A 19,396-nucleotide genomic window follows, 5' to 3' on the forward strand; every position below is an offset into this window, starting at 1 on the left:
TACAAATACATACACTCTTTGAGATGCAGACACTTGTACAAGCGCATATATGCACACATGCTCACACTGAAGTGCTGTCTGTCTTAAAGACACTCAGATGCATAACAAAAAACATACTTATATATAAATATATACACAAGTTTCTCAAAGAGAAAACAGATGTGACTCACTGCAAATGTACACCTATCCTCACTATGCTGGCCACATCATTATTGCCATTTGTGTCCAGGAAAGTATATTTGGACGTAAACAGACACATGTGACTGTAGTACTCAGCTTATCATGTAAATTGTCCTCGTGAGCTTTCTGCACTGCTGGCTCTGCCACCAAGCGGATGGATTTAGGGCTCCCCAATGTTTAGAAAATTTAAAGAAAAAAAAAATGCAATCGAGTTTCTCAAAAAGATGATTTCTCTATAATTTAGTTTATCGTGTTTGAATGTTTGGAACGCCCGAACCCACTGAATACACCCTCGGCAAGCGTCCTGTCACATCAAATCAAAGGCGTTAGCTGATAAAAGACTAAATGACGAGTAGAGCAGCAGTAGTATTGCAGACCCAGAGGCGGGGGTTTCAGTGAACTGAGCACTGCCATAAACAAACAAGCAGGCATTCCTAAAACGAACAGTATAAGCATTCAGACAAACCCTAACCCCCATGCTTGAGCTCAGGGCGATGGCATGCGTAAATTTAAGAGCTAATCAACCAGTTCAGACATCCATAGTACTCTGTAACATATGAGGGTATCAGGGTATCGGTCCTCAGTTGAGCTTTGGGGAATTATTCCCAAACTGAGATTTGTAAGTGTGCACTGACATATTTCGGGTTAAAAAAACAACAAAAAACAATTCCTCTTGATACCAAAAGCTGACTGAAAAAGGCCCAAACACAAATTCATGATTTGATTTGAGCTCTAGTGACAGACAGTTTATCATAATTTACTTTTTTCTTATTTTTTGATAAGCACACAGAGAAATGGTTTTTTAAAGAGAAAAAAGCGAGAAAATAAATAAGGTTACTCTGTGCAAAGAACTGCAATGCCTCTGTCCTTAATTCAGTTTACATTTTTAGAGATTCTTGTAAGTCCATGTTTGTGTGTGAGATATATTCTCACACACACAAACACACACGTGACCACCACCTCCCATCCACGGTGGGACCCAGCTTAATTTCCTCTTCTTCACCAGAGATTCGGATTTTCTGAAAGAGAATGAAAGCATAATCAATCTTCAACCTCTGCGAGGGTGAGCTAGCTGCTGATCATGCCTTACCTCTGTGAGGTTACTGCGGCGGTGGGCGGCGACTTGTGTGTGTGTGTAGTGGCTGGCCGGTGCGAGCTCTGTGGCGCTGTAGGCTCTCTAGTATGCTCCCAGCCAGCAGTTTGACGTCTCTGTGGGTCTGTGGGTGTTTGTGAACATGCTCCAGCTGCTGCAGACCACCCTCCTCCAACAACATGCTGCAATAGCGAGAAGCTGCACACACAGAAGTATCCACAAGAGGTTTGAGTAGGTGAGGCATCACATTAAGCTAGAATAACCTTTGGTTTTATTTTTGCATGGATCTGTGTCTCACCGTTCTTGCTACAGACATGTTGCATTGCCCAGGCTGCCCACAGCTGGACACCAGGGGTGTGAAAACACTCCAGTAGGGGAAAGAAGGGGTTAAATGACCTAAAGAAGGGAAGAAAATGACAATTATTGTGTGACGGGATTAAAATGGGAAGCAGAGCCTTCAGCCATCGCGTCCCTTACATGTAGAACCAGCTACTCAAAAGTGGGAGAGACGGGCACCATCTGTAATTTAAGATCAAGCTTAAAATGCTCATTTTTGATAAACACTATGGTTAGGACTGGATCAGGTGACCCTGAACCATTCCTTTGTTATGCTAGACTCTGGAGGCTGGGATGTACTACGCACTTGTCCCTAATGTCTTACATTAAACCCACATTATACTGAAATGTCACTATGACTATTGCCATTTAATTTTGCTTACACTTGCTTACAGTTTTGTGCTTTACCTTGTTTGTAATTTATCATCTCTGTGTGCACCTTTTTTTTTTTATCTATTTTGTCTGTCTCAGGATAAAGGATGCCCGATTCTACTAGAGGTCTTTTAGAGTTTAAAGGCGGTTTCCCCCCCACTGTCATCAAATGCTTCAATTTATTGGTTTGTAGGGTCTTGGCGTTATAATATTAGGTGCCCTGAGATTACAGGATTTGTCTCCAAATACATTAAGGAAAAACAAAAAACAAAACATTGAACTGAATGTAACGTATTAACATGAGGTTTGGAAGATTTGGCTCTGAGATCTATAAATTTGAGATTTTGCTGACACAATAGTTAGCATAGTCACCTCTCGGCAAGAAGGTTTCCTGTTTTGGCATCCTTTTTATAATACTCCATCATTATTGAATAGAAGCTGTATCTCACCTGTAGGCCACCATTTCACACTCTGGCGGGGGCCACTTCATAATGACAGCATGCTGCACAGACACACAAACGCATCACGCTAAAAACCAACATTTCCAATAACTGTATTTATGCACAAGAGTTCTCATTAAGCTTGCTTATTCCTACCAATTGCTCAAGCAGTGAGGACCGAAGACTGGGGCTGAGCGCCCAGGCCTCTTTTCCTCGTGACGTCAGATGTGCAAGGATGCCTGCAGCGAAGTAGCTGACCTCCACTTCCGGGCTGTGCAGCAGACTGCTGATGTGGTCCAGAAACCCCTGCACCATGAGCTCTCCATGCAGCTCCCCAACCTCTGCTATGTTGTTCTACAACAATCAAAAGGCGAGCAGGGAATAATGATTCCTTAATTTTGTTAACGCATTCCAGATTCAGTTTAGCTTCGGGATGAAAAAAAGAGAAGTAAACTCACCAAAAGCCCGAGAACCTTCTGCTGAATAGAAGATTCATTGGGGAACGACTGCAGATAAAGAGAGGGGGAGGTAGGGATAAAAACAACAGTGAGTCATCTTGCCCCGAAGCCATGTGTACTTATACGGAGGAACACATCATTAAGTGTGATGATGAATTCCTATAGAAATCTGCTTAAATTTGTTCTGTATGTAGCATTGCCTGTTTTCTTTACATGTTCACATAATTTCCATGTACCTCTAGAACTTTAATGAAGAGATCTAGCCCCTGGTTTTCGATAAAATGGCGGCAGGTTGTTGGCGATTCATCAGTGAGGTTCCAGAGTGCACTCAGTGTAAATTTGAGGGTGGCATCCACCACGCCCTGAGTTGCCTTCTGACGCACGATGTGGAGCAGTTGCTGCAGGGCAGAGAGAATGCATTGTACTGAAAATCAGCCTTTTTTCGATAAATGAGTAAAGGCAGATGAAAGTCATCCAAGATTAAAAAACAACAACAACAAAAGAACAACTCAAAACATACTTTCACGATAAACAGCTCTGCTCCCAGCTGGGCCGTCTGCTCTGTGGATAACTGCAAAAAAGCAAATGTTGCAGCACTCAAAGAAAATACCCTACAGATGTACTTTCAATGCATGAATAACCGCATATGTGGTACTAATACAACACCAAATGTACCTTAGCAGCGAGTATGGAAATGATTGCCACAGCCATCCTCTGCATGTTTTGATCTTCGTGGTTGCAAAGCCACTGCATGACCAGTTTGGCAGCTTCAAACCTTTAAACAGTAAAAGGAAGCAGAGCATTTTAAATTCTACCTTTACTGAAAATGTGTTACGTCACAAACCGAGAATTACGAATTAACTTTGATCACATTTTGGCATGTTTATAGTTAAAATCTTTGACAACCTTTAAAAAAAATGAAAATTAAAAAATTAAAATAAAATAATAAAAAAAAAAACTAATAACAAAATGATCAATATTTACACAACAAATGTGGTGTTTCCCACCTGTTGAATGGAACTTCTTGCAAAATGCGATCACTGCACAGAGACAGCAAGCAGTTTTTCTGCAACTATAAAAAGAGAAAACAGCCATGATTGCAGAACCTAAAAGCTATCAGACTGCTGCTCCTGCTGCTCCTATGTTTTTATCTTCTTATCAGTTCTGTTTAGTCACAATAGGCTGGTTAAATATTATATCTGACTTAGAGCCTGTGCAGGAAAATATAATGGAAAATGAATAAATAACAGTGCTCACAGATAAACTGCATTTTCAAGCTTACAACAATAGGAGAAACATTAATTCCGCATGCAAACATGTGAGCTAGTTTAGAAAGCATATGCTAAATCCTTTTTTTTTTTTTCTTCTCTTGACTTTGTGGACAGTCTCTTTAGTGGACGACATGGGGAAAATACACAGTGAAAAACAACAGAACTAACAAAGGTTCTTTTGGACACTCCCTTATTTATAAAAGGTCACCACAGTGGATGGATACAGATATTTGTTTTTTTAAAATGCTGGATTCCCATCACAACCTTTCAAGGGATATTTGTCCCTTGTCTGAAACATCCAACAGAGGAAATGTTTGACATAAAAACACAAGAAGTAACGTTCAAATCATATTTCTAAGAATTATAGTGTAGATATTATTTATTATTGTAATTTGAACCACTCTCTCACACAATCTAAGTCTTACTTTACTATTCTTTAATTACCCCATTTTTATTTATTTATTTATTTTATATAAGAGCAACATTTCTTGTACTATCACACAGCATAAGTTCTACTCACTATGCACCTGTGGCACTTTAACTGTGTTGTTTATTTACTGTGGACTCATTTTTATTTTTTATTATGCTTCTATAGATAAAGTATCCATCTATCTATAAAAACTGCCTATTCAGCATGTGGCTAAAACACAACACAACCTCAACTGTACATCATCACAACACTGAACAGTTATCGCACAAAGCACGTTTCCCCCATAATTTTAGAATAAAATGTGTATCGCTTAACAAATCCTTTTGTCCAATATCCAGCTGTGCACGTCACTTCCTATAATGGTTCATTTCTACTTGTGACCAGATCCCTGCATTTGTTTCCATTCCAGGCTGTATTGATTTGGAAATCTTGTTACTGAGGAACAAACAAACATAACGTTACGCAGTGCACTATTTACTTGTGTTTTGTAAAAAAAAAGGGAAACTACTTATTGTGGTTGTGGGAAGTTCCTCAAATCTTTCTAAATTTCATATTGTCGCAACACTCACAGGCGTTACCAAACGACCCAGCTAACACAGTGTTCTCCAAAGCTGACACGCTCCTGCCACTACCCTCAAGAATACTGGACTAAAACTGTGCTTGCCTTTAAACTTGATTTCTTACTTTTGTTTAACACATCTATCTGACAACTTAGTTGACCAAGTTTGATTTATTATTAATGTATGCAGAATCAGGTTGTGAGAGTGAATGTAATAATGTCTACTGTATAAACAGGCAACAAAAAGAAAAAAAATTGGCTATAAAATCCATGTAGAGCAACGACAATCTTGATGCTTTTAAAATGGAAAAACTTTGTGCCCTTTAAAAAGATTTATAATCTATAATTATAATTTCCAATTTATCCTTATTAGCTGTTATTTTTTTGGTAAATGACCATTTCATCCTCTATGTTACGAGTTACAAAACCCACACATTTAAAATCAAGAAATCCACTAATGTGTGAAAGGAAAATTGTGTCAGTGAATGCCATTATAACATGCAAAGAGCTATTTTCTGAGAAACTGTGACATAATGGACAAAAAAAGAGAAGAAGAAGAAGAAGAAAGAAGAATTCTCTGTGCAGGTAAACTGTATCAGTCAATTGCAACCTGCTAAATAAAATCTATGTTATAAACTAACTGTTTATTGGGAATGAGCAAAAGCAGCCAGGCATGAAGCTACCTGCTGGTGGTTGGGGAAAGTCCTCATGGCTTCCAGTAGAAGCTGAGTGACGGTGCTCAACAGTCGAACTGGCATCCCTGCTGCCAGGTCCTGCTTCGTCAGGTTGAACACACAGGCGCTCGCGGCTAGCTGGACATTCAGAGTGGACGGATGATTCTTCATTCCCAAAACTACCAGCTATTTAAAAAAAAAAAAAAAAAAAAAACACAGAAAGAGGAAGAAAAAAAATTCAAGAAACAGGAAGTCGAGAATGATGAGTAACTAAACTGTGCAGAGATACAATGGTAGTATAGTGCTTCTTCACTTAAGGAGGATATCTGTGGCTGACAAAGGGACCAATTAAGATTAAGACATTATGTGCACTACTTAACCATGATATGATGCTATAATTTCTTTTAAAGATTAAGTAAAATAATAACTTAATAGGTTCAAGGATAATGTGTTTACCTTTAGGATGTCAGGCCTTGGCTTCTCCATGACATGAGTGAGGCTAAACAGATGAAAGAGAGCTTCTCTCACAAAACCTTCTCTCTCACTGTAGCGCCGCAGTGCCTCACAGATCTGAGTCTCATTAGCTTCTCCAGTCACCTGATGGCACACAGAAGATACTTGAGCAAACCTGATGTTTTCACTTTTTGTTTAGTGCCCATTTATGATCATTCTATACCTACCTTTAGATTTCCTTCTCCTGATAGGAAGTCTGAAAAACCAGCATCTGTGGCCAGAAGTCCCACAAAGGTCATTCCTGGCCTCTCTTCAACAAATGCCTTAACAGCTGCATCTGTCACCTGTAACATTCACAGATATAAGAAATTACTCGACTTTAAAATATGTGTGCTTTGACTGCGGTTTAACCAAGAAACAAATAAAAATATTAAAGCAGATGAACACACCTGTTTCCTCCCTGAGACATCTAAGGAAACAAGGGCGGGCAGAATCCCTGGCTGTCCGAGAAGTTGACGAGCCACGTCAGAGGTAAATTGTTTATCATCACTAATGTCCAGGTGCTGCATGTGCAAAGGTTTACACACACACAAACAGGCATGGCTTATAAAACCTCAGAGATGGAGTTTTCTTAAAATGTTTTTGAAAAAAAACCAAAACAAAAACAGAGAAACAGGTTTAATACTAGACACACAATCAAACCACTAACCTGCAATACATTCAACTGGCCTATGACTCCCAGCAGCTGAGCAGTGCTCATCTCCAGCCTTTTCAACTGATGCAGTGTCAGTGAGCGCAGCCGCTCCTTCAGGCCCAGCAGCGGGCTCAGGTTTGTGACTGAAGTATTAGAAAGATCGAGGCTCTCCAGCCGAGGCAGGGAACACACATCGCCTAGCCCAGAGTCGTAGAAGTCTACATTAGCTAGAGAGAGGGAACGCAAGCCCTGGAGGGCACTGAAGCGATACCAGATTGGTTCCTCCAGAGAGGACATGGTGAGGCCTGTAAGGACAAGTCGCTGAAGGGACTCCTGCAGGGAGAAAGTTTAAATTACTTTCATACAGTGGAAAGAAAGGGCAGTTATCCACAAAAAACTGACACACTCTCATATTACCTGACAATATTTATTAGTGGCCAGCCCCTGCAGGATATCAGGAATGGTAAGGTCTGCATTGACCCGGGCAGCATCCAACTCCAGCAATCTGTGAGGGCACAGGGCTTTCTGGAAGGCCTCTGCAGAGATCCGTGCAGTACGGATGCAGGCCCGTCTCAACCGCAAGTATTCACAGTTCCGAAACACACCCACTGTGCTGTCGTTCAGCAGACCTATAGCAGAGTGAATTTATCTTTCGGAATCAAGCACAACCTTAAACAACACTGGCTTTTTACCCAGGGCAAGGATTTAGTTTACTGGCCATCAGTTTGAAGTGGCTTTCACTTCAAATATTTCCCCCAAGTGCAAGTTAAGATTTTTCATCCTCATGAGTATCATGGTGACCTTTTATGATCCAATGAATAATGTATGTGTGTAGAAACTAGAGCGCTAGGCTGCAGCAATACTCTGGACTATTCGTAAACGTCTTTAAAGGTTTACCTTCAGTGGCCATTTTGGCCAGGAGCTGGTCTGCCAGCTCCTGCGGGAAGAGTACAGCCTCCCTGAAACAGAAGGAGCCATCAGGGCGCTTCACGCAGAAACACTCCAGGTTTTGGCTCACATAGGTGAGGCACAGGTCTGTCAGAGCCGCTGGAGACGCCTCCTCCTGAAAACCAAGAGGTGTGTTGATGTGGATGCACCGAGTACAATTTTCTACAACTGTCAAAGCAAATAAATCACCTGAGACTTACCGTGTTTAGGAAACTGCAGGCCATGGCAAAGGCTTTAAAAGAAAATATATTTTAGCTTGTACAACCGAGACTTGTGATTATATAACCAGCCTGCTCGTCGTCTCGGACACCTCTTTCCCTTTCAATTTACAGTGTCCACCTGTGTGAGAGTCTGAGGAGCTGCTGATCACTCTAAGAGGTACCAGGAGAACGTGACGACGCACGAACACAACGGAGCTTAACAGAGAGCCAGCTAGCTAGCTCACTTGGTGTCTCGGTGGTAGAAAATCACCAGGCGAGCAAAAACGTCGAAAGCTTACGAATGAGGGGGAATTCATGTCGACCAGCTGCTGAAGCGACCGAAAGACTGAACCTAGAAACCTGTTTGGCATGTAATTTCCACTGTGAGCAGTTGGATCTATTTTTAACTAGAGCGACTAGACAGACAGTAAACAAAGGTCATAGCACCGGAAGTACATTAACGAAGGGAGGCTGGACTACGGAAGCCCGTAAGGAAGGGTTACAAAACCAGGAAGCGAACAGCCGAAGACAAACGTGACCGCGTCCATCTGCTTTTCAAAGGGACACTATTATACCATCAAGCACACTTTGCTCATATAATGACTTCACATATAGCGGCAAGCATCCAGACAGACCTTTGCGTTTTGGGAAGAACTTTTTCAGCATCGCATATCAAAGTCAGTCATCAAGGTCAAGCAGCAGCGGTGGACGCCGTGAGGAGCTGAGCACATGTGATTGTTGCAGAGGTGAAACTAGTTCAAGTAAAGCGGAGAAATGGCTGGACTTATAAATTTTGAAGACGAGAAGGAAGTGAAGCAGTTTTTGGATAATTTAGGCGTGGAGTACAGCTTTCAGTGCTACAATGAGAAAGATCCTGAAGGTAGAAGTTTCTGAGCTGTTCACAGATCGGTGGTGCTGAAACACATGGTAGTTATGCAGTTCTGTTTTCCTCACTCTTTGCCCCCTGTTTCATGCTTTTAGGGTGCCAAAGGCTCGCTGACTACTTGGAAGGGGTCAAGAAGAACTACGATTCTGCAGCACAAGTGCTCAAACATAACTGTGAGACGCATGGGCATGGAGAGAGCTGCTATAAACTCGGTGCTTACCACGTCACCGGCAAAGGTGTATATTTAACCTCCTTATTTATCTTTTCTGAAGTGTTAAATACTAAACACTATACTGAAGGCTTTGAGTTTCTGTTAGACTTTTATATCTACCCTACTACATTTCAATGTGAAATCGAAATATTGTGCCATTTTATTTTATTCAAATTAAGATTTTATAAGAAAAGCTCATGAAAGGGCAACCAGTAAGCCTAACTGGTCCGTGGTTCCTTTAGCTGTCACAGTATTTTGTGTCAGCACAACTGTAAAAGCTGAAAAGTTTCCAGGATAAGCTTCTGAAGCGATGACTTATTGAAGCAACTGTGCATAATAGTCCACATATTATCACCAGTCATTTAAGTACTACTTGTAATTTTGATCCTTTGATACATTTTGCAGCTTGTTGCTAGCATGAATGACCTCTAAGGTTACTTCTACTTAAGTAATGCCATTACAAAATTCTAAGTCAGTCCCCTAATCTTTTTTTTTTCTCCACCAGGTGGAGTCACCCAGTGTCTAAAAGCAGCCTACTCTTGTTTTCTGCACTCCTGCAATTCTGGAGGAAAGAAGTCTGTAGACGCTTGCCATAATGTTGGTCTTTTAGCCCATGACGGACAAGCTATGGAAGGAGGACCTGACCTGAAAGCAGCTCGGCAGTACTATGAGAAGGCCTGCGCAGGTGGATTCGCTCCTTCCTGCTTTAACCTCAGCGCTTTGTTCATTGAGGGCAATTCCAAAGGGCTGGCATCAGATATGGCTCTCGCTCTAAAATACGCTAACAGGGCTTGTGAGCTGGGACACGTGTGGGGCTGTGCCAATGCAAGTCGCATGTACAGACTTGGGGATGGTACAGAAAAGGATGAAAAGAAAGCAGAGGAGCTGAAAAATCGAGCGAGGGAGCTGCATGGTATAGAAAAGGAAAGGCAGCTTAAGTTTGGGGAGTAGCACACTTTTGTTGAATTATCGTTGTTTTGGTTTAGATTATTTGTTAGATAGTTTGTTTGAATAAACCCACCTCGTTCACAGGGTTCAAAGATTGAAGATAATGTCTATTATTTTTAAAAACATGATTAAGTGCATCAATACATTCAAAACATTTGCAAAAAAAAATAAAAAATGGTACATTCATCTCATTTCTGTGCAAGTGTTGATTTTTTTTCCCCCATGTTTCTGTGATTTGTGGTGTATAAATGACTACACATGAGCCTATACAGTTTGAAACAAATATACCCATCAGATAAAAAAAGGTTTAGATCACTTTATTTTAGTTATATCATTAATATCATTTCAATTAGTTTTCCTTTTCCCCAAAAGTCTAATTTTTTTTTTGTTATTTCACACCTAGTTTTAGTGCTGCTTTGGAGATTTTATATTAAGCTTATACTATACTAAGCAGAGACGTGAAACATGTGGCCTGGGCCAAAACTGCCCCACTAAAGGGTCTAATTCAACCTGCCCAGATGCCATCACAAAGTGTGAAAACTGCTGAGAAGTCATCACTAACTCCAGTTGTATCGCATAAAATGCGCCATTTCCACTGTGGGGACACAAACACTATAACTAGGGTGAAAAAATAGTCTTCTCAACAATTTTGAAAAGCACAATGGTGTCTTGTCCACAAGAGGGAGTCAGAGGAGAACCCATGAACTTTTAGCCCTTTTGAAGCCAACCAGCCCTTCAAACAGAAGTCCGGCACTACAATAGAGGGCGGGCTGTGCGAATCCCATCTGCCAAGCCTTTAACTGGCAGTGCATTGACAACCTGCGGATGATATAAACAGTAGCAAAAGGTCTCCGTACATTACGAGCTACTGCAGAGGATAAAGGGCAGATCGGCCCGCTGTGCACCCGGGAAGCTCCGCCCGTTAGCGGCGTCTCCTCTCCTCCTCAGCCCTCATTCAAAACAGAACACAGCTGTTGCGAGGCGCATCGTCGTGTCCGGGAGTGTTAGCCTAACAAAAACGGTTAGCAGCCTGCTTTCCGCTGATGTGCCCGCTGGAATACCAGAAGAAGAAAGAGCAAAACGGCGCACTTCGGTGAGTTACAGTTACAGAACACGACGGGACAAAGTTTGCCATCGTTAGCGACACAATTGCAAAGAAATCCCTTCCCATCCGTCGCGATAGCTAGCTAACGTAGCGGCAAGCTTGACGAGCGGTTTGGGTGTGTTTGTTTTAAAATGCAGGCTGCTTATCAAAGTAAATCGGCATCCATCGCGAGGAGCGGACGCGGAGATACTGGAGCAAAGCGCGAGTGAGGCTGGTCGTCTTTTTTTTGTAACGCAGACTCTGTAGCTGGGTGCAGCATTGTATTTTAGCTATTATATTCTTATCCCATCCACTCACGTGAATGTACAGGTCGCCCCACCGCACACATAAATACACACATCAAGAAGCAGTACCAAGGAGTTTGATGTGAGGCTAACAATAGATCAACGTGCAAGCTAGTTGACAGTAAATGCATCATGCTAATTCACATGGAAACCTTTGAGAAGAGTGGGGGGAGCTAGGTAGTTAGCGATTAGTGTATCTGACTTTCTGTGTCGGGGCAGGGAGTTTATGTCGACCCGTTTGTGCTGCTAAACCAGCACAGCTTACTTAGCAGCCACGGGCCACTGCAGGCTCTCTGCTCGGGATGGCTCATTGGCGGTGAACCCCCTGCAAAGCACCCCTCTGGGGAGTGCTTTGGGTGTGGTGTGGGTTCACCCACAAACAATACAGTGCACAAGCAACGTCTATCTCGTCTTTTCTAAAGCATGTCTTAGTTTAAGAATAACCACAAAAGAAGAACAGGAAGGTTATTTGGAGAAAAGGGGGCAACCAGGGATTCTCAACCTCACTGATCGGAAATTTTGGAAGTGCAGTTGGTAGGAGGTTTAAATCAAGCAGTTACATCTTATCTTCCACTCCCTCTGCTCAGTCCTGTGCAGCACAGTCTTTGTGAGCGTCCTCTGTGACCCTTTGCTGTTGCTCGCCTCTCTCGCCCTGTTTTAAAGGACTCTAAGGAATGTTCCATATGATATTTGGTGTGGCTGTGTGAGGCTGCTGTTCCCAACACTTAACATATGACCCCGAGGTTACTGGTTCACGCACATGACTAGCATGCCTTTACAGTGCTGCAGTGTCGCATTATGGAGAAATGACTGACAGTCCTGTTTGCCTTAGCCCTTTGTAACAGTTAAATATATGCAGAAGGTTTTTTATCCATTGGGTAGTATTACTGTGGCAGTCATGCCAGTTCCAAGACCATAGTCACTGAGTACTTACAGTTAATGTTGAGCCTAAAGGAAGAGAAAACTTTGGCATTTGGAAAACTATTTCCTTCCAAATGCCAGAAATCCTCAGACTTCCAAATGTCAAAGAAAGAAACTGCTTGGAATTCTTTTTGGTTTTTAACTTCATTTTAATTCAAAGTAAAGAAAGGGGAAGCATTGAGAACAGTGAAAGTTTAGTCTTCAAGACAGTAGTCTTGTGTGTTTGAAGGGTGCATCTGAATCATTTAGTCAGCTCCTCTTAAATGTTGGGCTTAGTAGGATTGTGTTTGTCTTGACTGCCATCGGCCTATAAGTAAAAGGGATTTTCATGGCTCAAACCAGCCCTTTTGGAGTGGGGGTGGGGGGCAGCTGGCTATGTGTGTGAGCATGAGTTTGTATGCAAAAAGTCTGTTACCTTACTTAACAGAAATCTAAGTATTTCCTGTTTTGTTTTTGTTTTTTTGTTTTTTCTTTTAACCATTTGAAAACCTTAAATGTATTTTAATGTTGAGTAAACTCAACATAAACCTTGACATATTTCTAACCAATATATTATTATTATTATTATTATTATTATTATTATTATTGTAATAGACCTGGTGATTTTCCCTTTAGTTGAAGGGCAAATTCTCTGTGACGGGGAGATATTTTTTTTTCTTTTTAAAAAAATGTTATATATGTAGCAAACACCCCGATATTACATTCACTGATGGCAGTGGCTTGTGTTCTTCTTTTGTTTGTATCTGGGGTCCAGTTTAATAAATTTAAATGAATTGATCCAAGATAATGTAATCAAGGCCTGACAGTTATTTATTTAATTTTATAATAAAGATAAATTTCTTTGGCACAAGAAGTCAGAATGAATCATTACAAAAACAATGCAAACTAACAAAATCTGTATCTGCACAGCCTAACGGCTGAAATGTTTTAATCATTGGTGTCAGTCCAGAATTTCACAATCCGTGCATCCCTAGGGCTTAGGAATGTAATCCAATAAAATACAGTTGCTCTACTATTCTACCTTACATGGAGCTTTGCATTAGTCCAGAGGAACACAACTCCCATCTGCAACCCTATTTACAAATGCTGTATTTAATGATTATTGGGAGTCTTTCTTTCTTTCTTAGTGGTCAATCTGATTCTTTGTGTCTTCCTGTCTGTATACAAAAATATCATGTTGGTTTCAGTTTATATATTCCACTTAATCTTGTGCATTAGCAAGCTGTATTCCAAAAATTTAAACAAAGTGCCTTTACAGTCTGAGCGAGAAAATCAGTTATACTGAGGATTTTAACATCATCACATACACTTCCATTTACAATCACTGATATTCAGTGACTCTCTGTAATGTAATTTGAGCCCCAGCTATTTTTTTTAGAAACTGTCCCTTGGTAACTCTACATGCCACCTCCGCCGTCTGGGCCAGGCTAATCCCAGAAATGCTTCATCTACGTGGGCCCATCTGTTCAGCACTGCAGCGTAACTGCTCCGTCCAAGGCTTGCAAATGTGATTAGTCGGAGATTACATCTGTGTGAGTGAAATAAAACTCCCCTCTCAGAATCGGAGCCGTGTGTTTACAGGAGAAAGGGATAAGCATTGTAGAGCTTTTGCGTCATCAAGTGTAACCCCTGGTCTTTCTCAGATTGTGTGTCTCTGCTCTACGTTGCGTCACGTTGGCTGCTGTTTATGTGTAACGTTTCTAGACACAGCCTGCATGCGTCTGTGTAAGAAAATGCAAAGTGCAGCTTTCTAAATGAATAAGCAGTCGGTTTGTGGGCTCCTTCTACATATTCTAGGAGCGTTTTGGTCTGCATCTCTCCTTTTCTCTCTCTGACCTCCAACCAGTGCTGTTGCTCAGTTGCCAGGGTAACTTTATGCGTGTGTCTGGCACATCCATTCAGCGCAGATGGAACTGCGAAGTCACATGTCGTCACACTCTTCCTCTGATGCCTCCCCAGCCCTGGCACCGTCACTGCAAGTACAAATTTGGTTATGTGCGTGTTCATTTTCTGCATTGCATGCAGACGCCACAAAGTAGGGCTGCTCGATTATGGCAAAAATGATAATCACGATTATTTTCACTGAAATTGAGATCACGATTATTTGACGATATTTATTTAACCCTTTAAGACCTACTATAGAACCAAGTCCACCAGAGCTTATATTATTTTTTTTACATGCTGTAGTGCCATTTGTGGGAGCATTTCAAGTTGCTATACATCAATACAACTGTTATAGCCCATATTTTAATAATATGTATGCATTAAGTCCATAGTAATTACATAAATTGCAAAAAAGTGCAATAAACTACAAAAAAAATTGAAAATCGCTTTTGTTTTGTTTACATATATTTCTACTTGGAGAAATTTAAGAGGCTTATCCCTCAAAACTTTAAATACAATAAAGTTGCAAAAAATAGTTTACAACAACAGGAAATTTATTTTGAGTGTCTTCATAGTTTTATTTTGGAGATACAGCAATTTTTATATACTGCAGGAAAAACAAAAAACAATCCTATGATGCAAATTTGCAAAGAAAACAGCATGTGCATCATTTCACTGTGGGAAGTGTTACGAACAGCTGATGGATCGGCAAAGCGTGTTTCTGGAATATTATGTTTTTGTTCCTGCAAGCGCTTTTTATGCAATTTTTGCAAAGCTATATGTGGAACGAAACCGTGACCGAGGACAAGCTGATGGCATCAGATGTAAGTACAACTCCTCCGGTTTCATATGCAAAACAAATTATTGCGCTAGCTTACACGGTTCAGGTTCTACAGGGATTTAACAGTAGTTACGCAAAACGGAGCGTGCAGCTCTGACCGGCTTTAAAGGGTTAACAATGACTTTAAAAAAATAATATAAAATAGTGTGCAACACCACTGAAGTTTTTTTTTTTTTTTAAACTCTCTTTTCAACCAACAGCAGTCACTCTCCTCTCCAAATAACTTCTGCTTAGCTTTCCGAGCTTCCCTCGGGTCCTCTTAATCAGCGGTCTCCAACCTTTTTTGCGCCACGGACGGTTTATGCCCGACAATATTTTCACGGACCGGCCTTTAAGGTGTCGCGGATAAATTAGGGAGGGGCTAATAATCGGCTCAGTCATTTTTAATGATCGTTGAAAGCCCAGATCGTAATCGTGATTAAAATTCGATTAATTGAGCAGCCCTACCACAAAGCCACCAAAGATCTGTGCTACTACTGGGAGTTATATAACAGGTCGTTGTGCTTGACAAGGAGTTTTGGAACACTGATAATAATATATTGTGTTTTTGATAAACTTTTCTATGCACGAGGTGTTTCGAATGTTACTGGCAGTTAGTTGATGAAGTGGGTGTTGTGGATATGAGCTTGGCTAGAGCCTGACTAGTTGCCTGCGTACATCACAGAGCGAGAAGAAGATAAGAGACGAGGATAATGCATGCAGAATCTCAGAGGCAGGCACCGTGTTTCACTGCGTAGGATTGAGCAACGTGACTCTATATTTTCTCCCTTTGCTGTATACCGAACAAATTTTGAGGAAGTCATGTAAAAGTGTCTCTTATTGTTATGAGTGTGTTTGCCATGTGGTTCCTGCTCTGTTGTAATCACAGCTCTTGTTTAGGAGAAGTAGAGGCCACTGGGGGCCGGCGGACACAGGCAGTATTGAAACGGAAACTGGCTGGTGGTTGTATCTCTCACATACACACCCCGCTAAACACACGGTACAATAGGCCGAGCAGCTGCTAGAGACCTTGAGATTTAACCACTCATGGGAGTGGCTAACACATGAAAGACTAGGCTGGTGTCCACCCCTCTCTCAACACTACTAGTGCCTTGCTTCTTAGTTGTGTAACTTTGCTCACTTTCTCTTTCACTATGCTTTCATGTTTTGAGTGGACATGACGCTATTTTAGTTCTGCCTCGTCAGCCTGTATTTCATTCTTCCAGTTATCAAGCAGCAAGACTTACAGTACCTTGTATGTTGTATTACTTTCATTTATCTTGCCTCACCACCTCCACTTCCTGCTTGCTTATGTCTTTTCTAAATATGAAGCTCGTAAACATGTCTATCACTTATCATCCATTGTTGCTGAGTGTGACTCATTTTATTGATTTTGATTTTACCGGTCTGTCGTAGATATAACTGTATCAGAGTATATCATATGAAGATTTATCTGTTTGTTTGTTTTAAACAGAACATAGGGCATAAGTGGACACTTGGTAATGTAAAAATCCCATAGCTTGTCCACTGGGGTGCACGCTGACTGTTGCTTACAGTATGCCTCCTTACATTGCTAGAAATTGAATAAACAATAAGCTCATCCCTTTTCCTTCTATGAATAAATATTATGCTATGAAGATGAGACTTAACAGGCCACAAAAAGTTGAATTTAGCTCTGCTACTAATCGGCTGGAGTCTTACTGATGGTGCTGCTGAGTACTAACATTTTTAACCCGTTACTTGACTATAATGATTATATATTCTTAAGTAACCTGGAATAAATTATTAAAGACAACTCTCATTTTAAACTTTGGGCTTTTAGGAAATCGGGTAATTTTTTTTTCTTTATTAGTTTTTTGCAGTAAAAGAAGTTTTCACCAGAGTGTCGAGACTTGCCCGTTGTGATTGCTGCATCACTGCAGCTGTGACACAGCATTCAGTGTTGAATATGTTAAACTGACGATCGTCCTATTTGTTTGTGCCATCTTGCACTGCATGGATATTTAAGGGTACATCCATACGTACAACGTTTTGTTTGTTTGTTTGTTTTTAAATGTTAAAAAAAGTGCACATTTCCAAAGGTCTTTATCCTGGCAGGAGTTTTCCAAAAGCTTAGTTTTCACTAAATCCTATATGCTGTTTATATGTGGATGAAGGCTAAAATGCATTGAAAAAGCAATGTTGAGTAAAATACCGGTGCATATGTGGATGTAGACTCATTCTGGCCTTTCTTGAGGCACAGACTATTGATTTAGCAATATAATGGCCCAATATTAGTTCTCATAAACCATTCTAGTATGGGACTGAGCTGAAATGCTTTCATCTCTCTTTTGCTATGCTTTGAGTATGTTGATCGTATTTTTAATAAGTCACCCTAAAGCTGAAATCATCAAAGTAAGTGCTGTAGGTGTTGAATTATCAGCTTAAAGTTTTGAAGATGTTGCCTTTTTCAGTATTTCCAGTTAGCTTTTGCCAGTTGGAATACAATATAAGAAATCTGAAGTGCAACCTGTTGAATCAATAATCAGACAGGCTTTTGCTTTTTGAGGTAAGTTTTCAGTGCCTTTTGTCTATCTCTTGATCTGTGGGAATTTACTTCCATAAATTTAAGGGATGTATTAATGCTTTAGCTCCTATAAGCTAAATAGGAGGAACAGGAACAAAAATTCAGAGTTCAAATGCCACCTGAGACACTTTGTTAGTACAATAGTTGTTGTCCATCATATACCAAACTAGCAGGACAAGCCTTAAAATCTGGGTATACACTGTGCCAGTTTTAAAAAAACAGAATATTTTATTGATGCTTGTAGTCAGCAAAATTAGCAAGTGTGTTTTGCAGAGAGCTGTTGTCACTGATGACACACTTCCTAATTTGAAGTGTGATTCTATTGAAACAGGGTGCCAGTACCAGCTCCAGTATTAGTGCATGCAGCATAAAACAAAGGTAGCTTGTAATAACCAATTGCTTAAAGCCCTGCACCTCCACTATGTAACTGCATCAGTAATTTCCAGCCACTGTTTGCTCTTCCTGTCATACAAAGCTCAGCAAGTGAGTGCAGCTAGTGGTTCTTAGTTGAGTCATTTGTTTACATTTGGGTTGCACATCATTAGCGCCTAGCATCTCCCAGTTCAGGCCCTGGTTGTACTTCATAGTGATTTTGCCTTAAGTGATAAAACACATTTTTTTTGTTTCCAACTCAAGTGGGAATAGTAATTATTTTAATTTTTTTTTTTTTTTGCAAATCATACTTTGTTGCAAGTTGATGAAGTCACTCCCTTTTTAGGCACTAATGCGTCATCACAGGCTGACTTGTGGCTCAGAGACACACCTTGGCTTGTTTCATTGTTGCATGCACTGGGGAACATGAACGCATGGTCTTGCACTCACAATATCAGTGATATGACATTTTTGTACTGTGTAAATATTTATAGTACTATTATCGTGGACAGTATTACACTAAAAATCATCCATTCTGAATGCCAAAAAATAATCAAACTTCAGATAAAATGGAAAAACATGGAGTTTTGTGTTAGTTGGAGTTTAACAGCTTGTTAGTCACAAAATTATGTTAAACGGCAAGTGACTTTGAGCTATTGAGAAGAGGCAAAAATGCACCGCTGTATTTTCCTTTTCACTTCTTTATTCCATGACCAGCATTATTTCAAAACTCATGGGTGTTGGTCTGGGTTGGTGTGTCAGGTTATAGGCATTTGGAGTCATAAACTCTTGAACTGAGTTCAGGGACATCCTATAATAAAAGCCTTAGTCTTAAAGGCTAACTTGAAAAAGAGTTATGAGGCTTTTCCACAGTTTTTTTTTTTTTTTTTTTTTTTTTTTTTTTTTTTTTTTTTCTCAAAACTTCTGTGTTGTAGCATATCCTGAATATTCAAACTAAAAAAAATACAATGGAGGACTAAATGCATAATGAAATGCAATGCAGCCCTGATCTGCTTAAATAATTATGTGAAGATTTCTTTGGTGATTTTATGATTTGGGAATTGGGTTACATTTGAGTAACCCTGAAGGAAATAATCTCGCTCTTCAAAAGCTTTCAATTAGCAGGGTTTTCTGTTAATATGATTCTGTAGGACAAAATATTCAGAATTACTTTAATTATAGGCATGTTTCACAAATAGGATTAGCTACCATAGTGTCAAGATGGTGGCGGGGCAGAGTAACAGGTTTGCAATGCTTGCTGAGCCTGAGGAGTCCGATCTTAATAAGACAG

General features: G+C 40.4%; 3 protein-coding genes across 4 annotated transcripts in view; 2 read left to right on the forward strand and 1 right to left on the reverse strand.

The window, feature by feature from the left end:
* Positions 1 to 252: 252 nt before the first annotated feature.
* On the reverse strand, positions 253 to 8,548 carry zyg11 (zyg-11 family member, cell cycle regulator). The gene is made up of 18 exons (XM_085397853.1): positions 8,109 to 8,548; positions 7,858 to 8,023; positions 7,378 to 7,589; positions 6,976 to 7,293; positions 6,716 to 6,829; positions 6,494 to 6,610; positions 6,270 to 6,410; positions 5,823 to 5,999; positions 3,887 to 3,951; positions 3,555 to 3,654; positions 3,400 to 3,450; positions 3,116 to 3,277; positions 2,880 to 2,927; positions 2,578 to 2,775; positions 2,431 to 2,483; positions 1,572 to 1,669; positions 1,271 to 1,471; positions 253 to 1,199 (listed from the first exon to the last, which is right to left on the reverse strand). The coding sequence occupies exons 1-17, from the start codon at positions 8,130 to 8,132 to the stop codon at positions 1,281 to 1,283; spliced, it is 2,235 nt and encodes a 744-aa protein (XP_085253979.1). The 5' UTR covers positions 8,133 to 8,548; the 3' UTR covers positions 253 to 1,199; positions 1,271 to 1,280.
* Positions 8,549 to 8,617: 69 nt separating this feature from the next.
* Positions 8,618 to 10,344, forward strand: coa7 (cytochrome c oxidase assembly factor 7). Its single transcript, XM_085397855.1, has 3 exons — positions 8,618 to 8,988; positions 9,090 to 9,230; positions 9,711 to 10,344. The coding sequence occupies exons 1-3, from the start codon at positions 8,883 to 8,885 to the stop codon at positions 10,154 to 10,156; spliced, it is 693 nt and encodes a 230-aa protein (XP_085253981.1). The 5' UTR covers positions 8,618 to 8,882; the 3' UTR covers positions 10,157 to 10,344.
* A 570-nt stretch (positions 10,345 to 10,914) lies between these two features.
* ralgps2 (Ral GEF with PH domain and SH3 binding motif 2) overlaps positions 10,915 to 19,396 on the forward strand; it is a 75,509-nt gene continuing 67,027 nt past the window's right edge. For both annotated transcript variants that reach the window (XM_085397875.1, XM_085397876.1), the window contains exon 1: positions 10,915 to 11,246. The gene's annotated coding sequence lies outside the window, so the exon portion shown is untranslated. The remainder of the gene's footprint in view (positions 11,247 to 19,396) is intronic.

The sequence above is a fragment of the Rhamphochromis longiceps genome, linkage group LG23 (assembly GCF_057381845.1).
Source record: "Rhamphochromis longiceps isolate RC_006_pf linkage group LG23, R_longiceps_female_GT1.1, whole genome shotgun sequence".
Classification (NCBI taxonomy): domain Eukaryota; kingdom Metazoa; phylum Chordata; class Actinopteri; order Cichliformes; family Cichlidae; genus Rhamphochromis; species Rhamphochromis longiceps.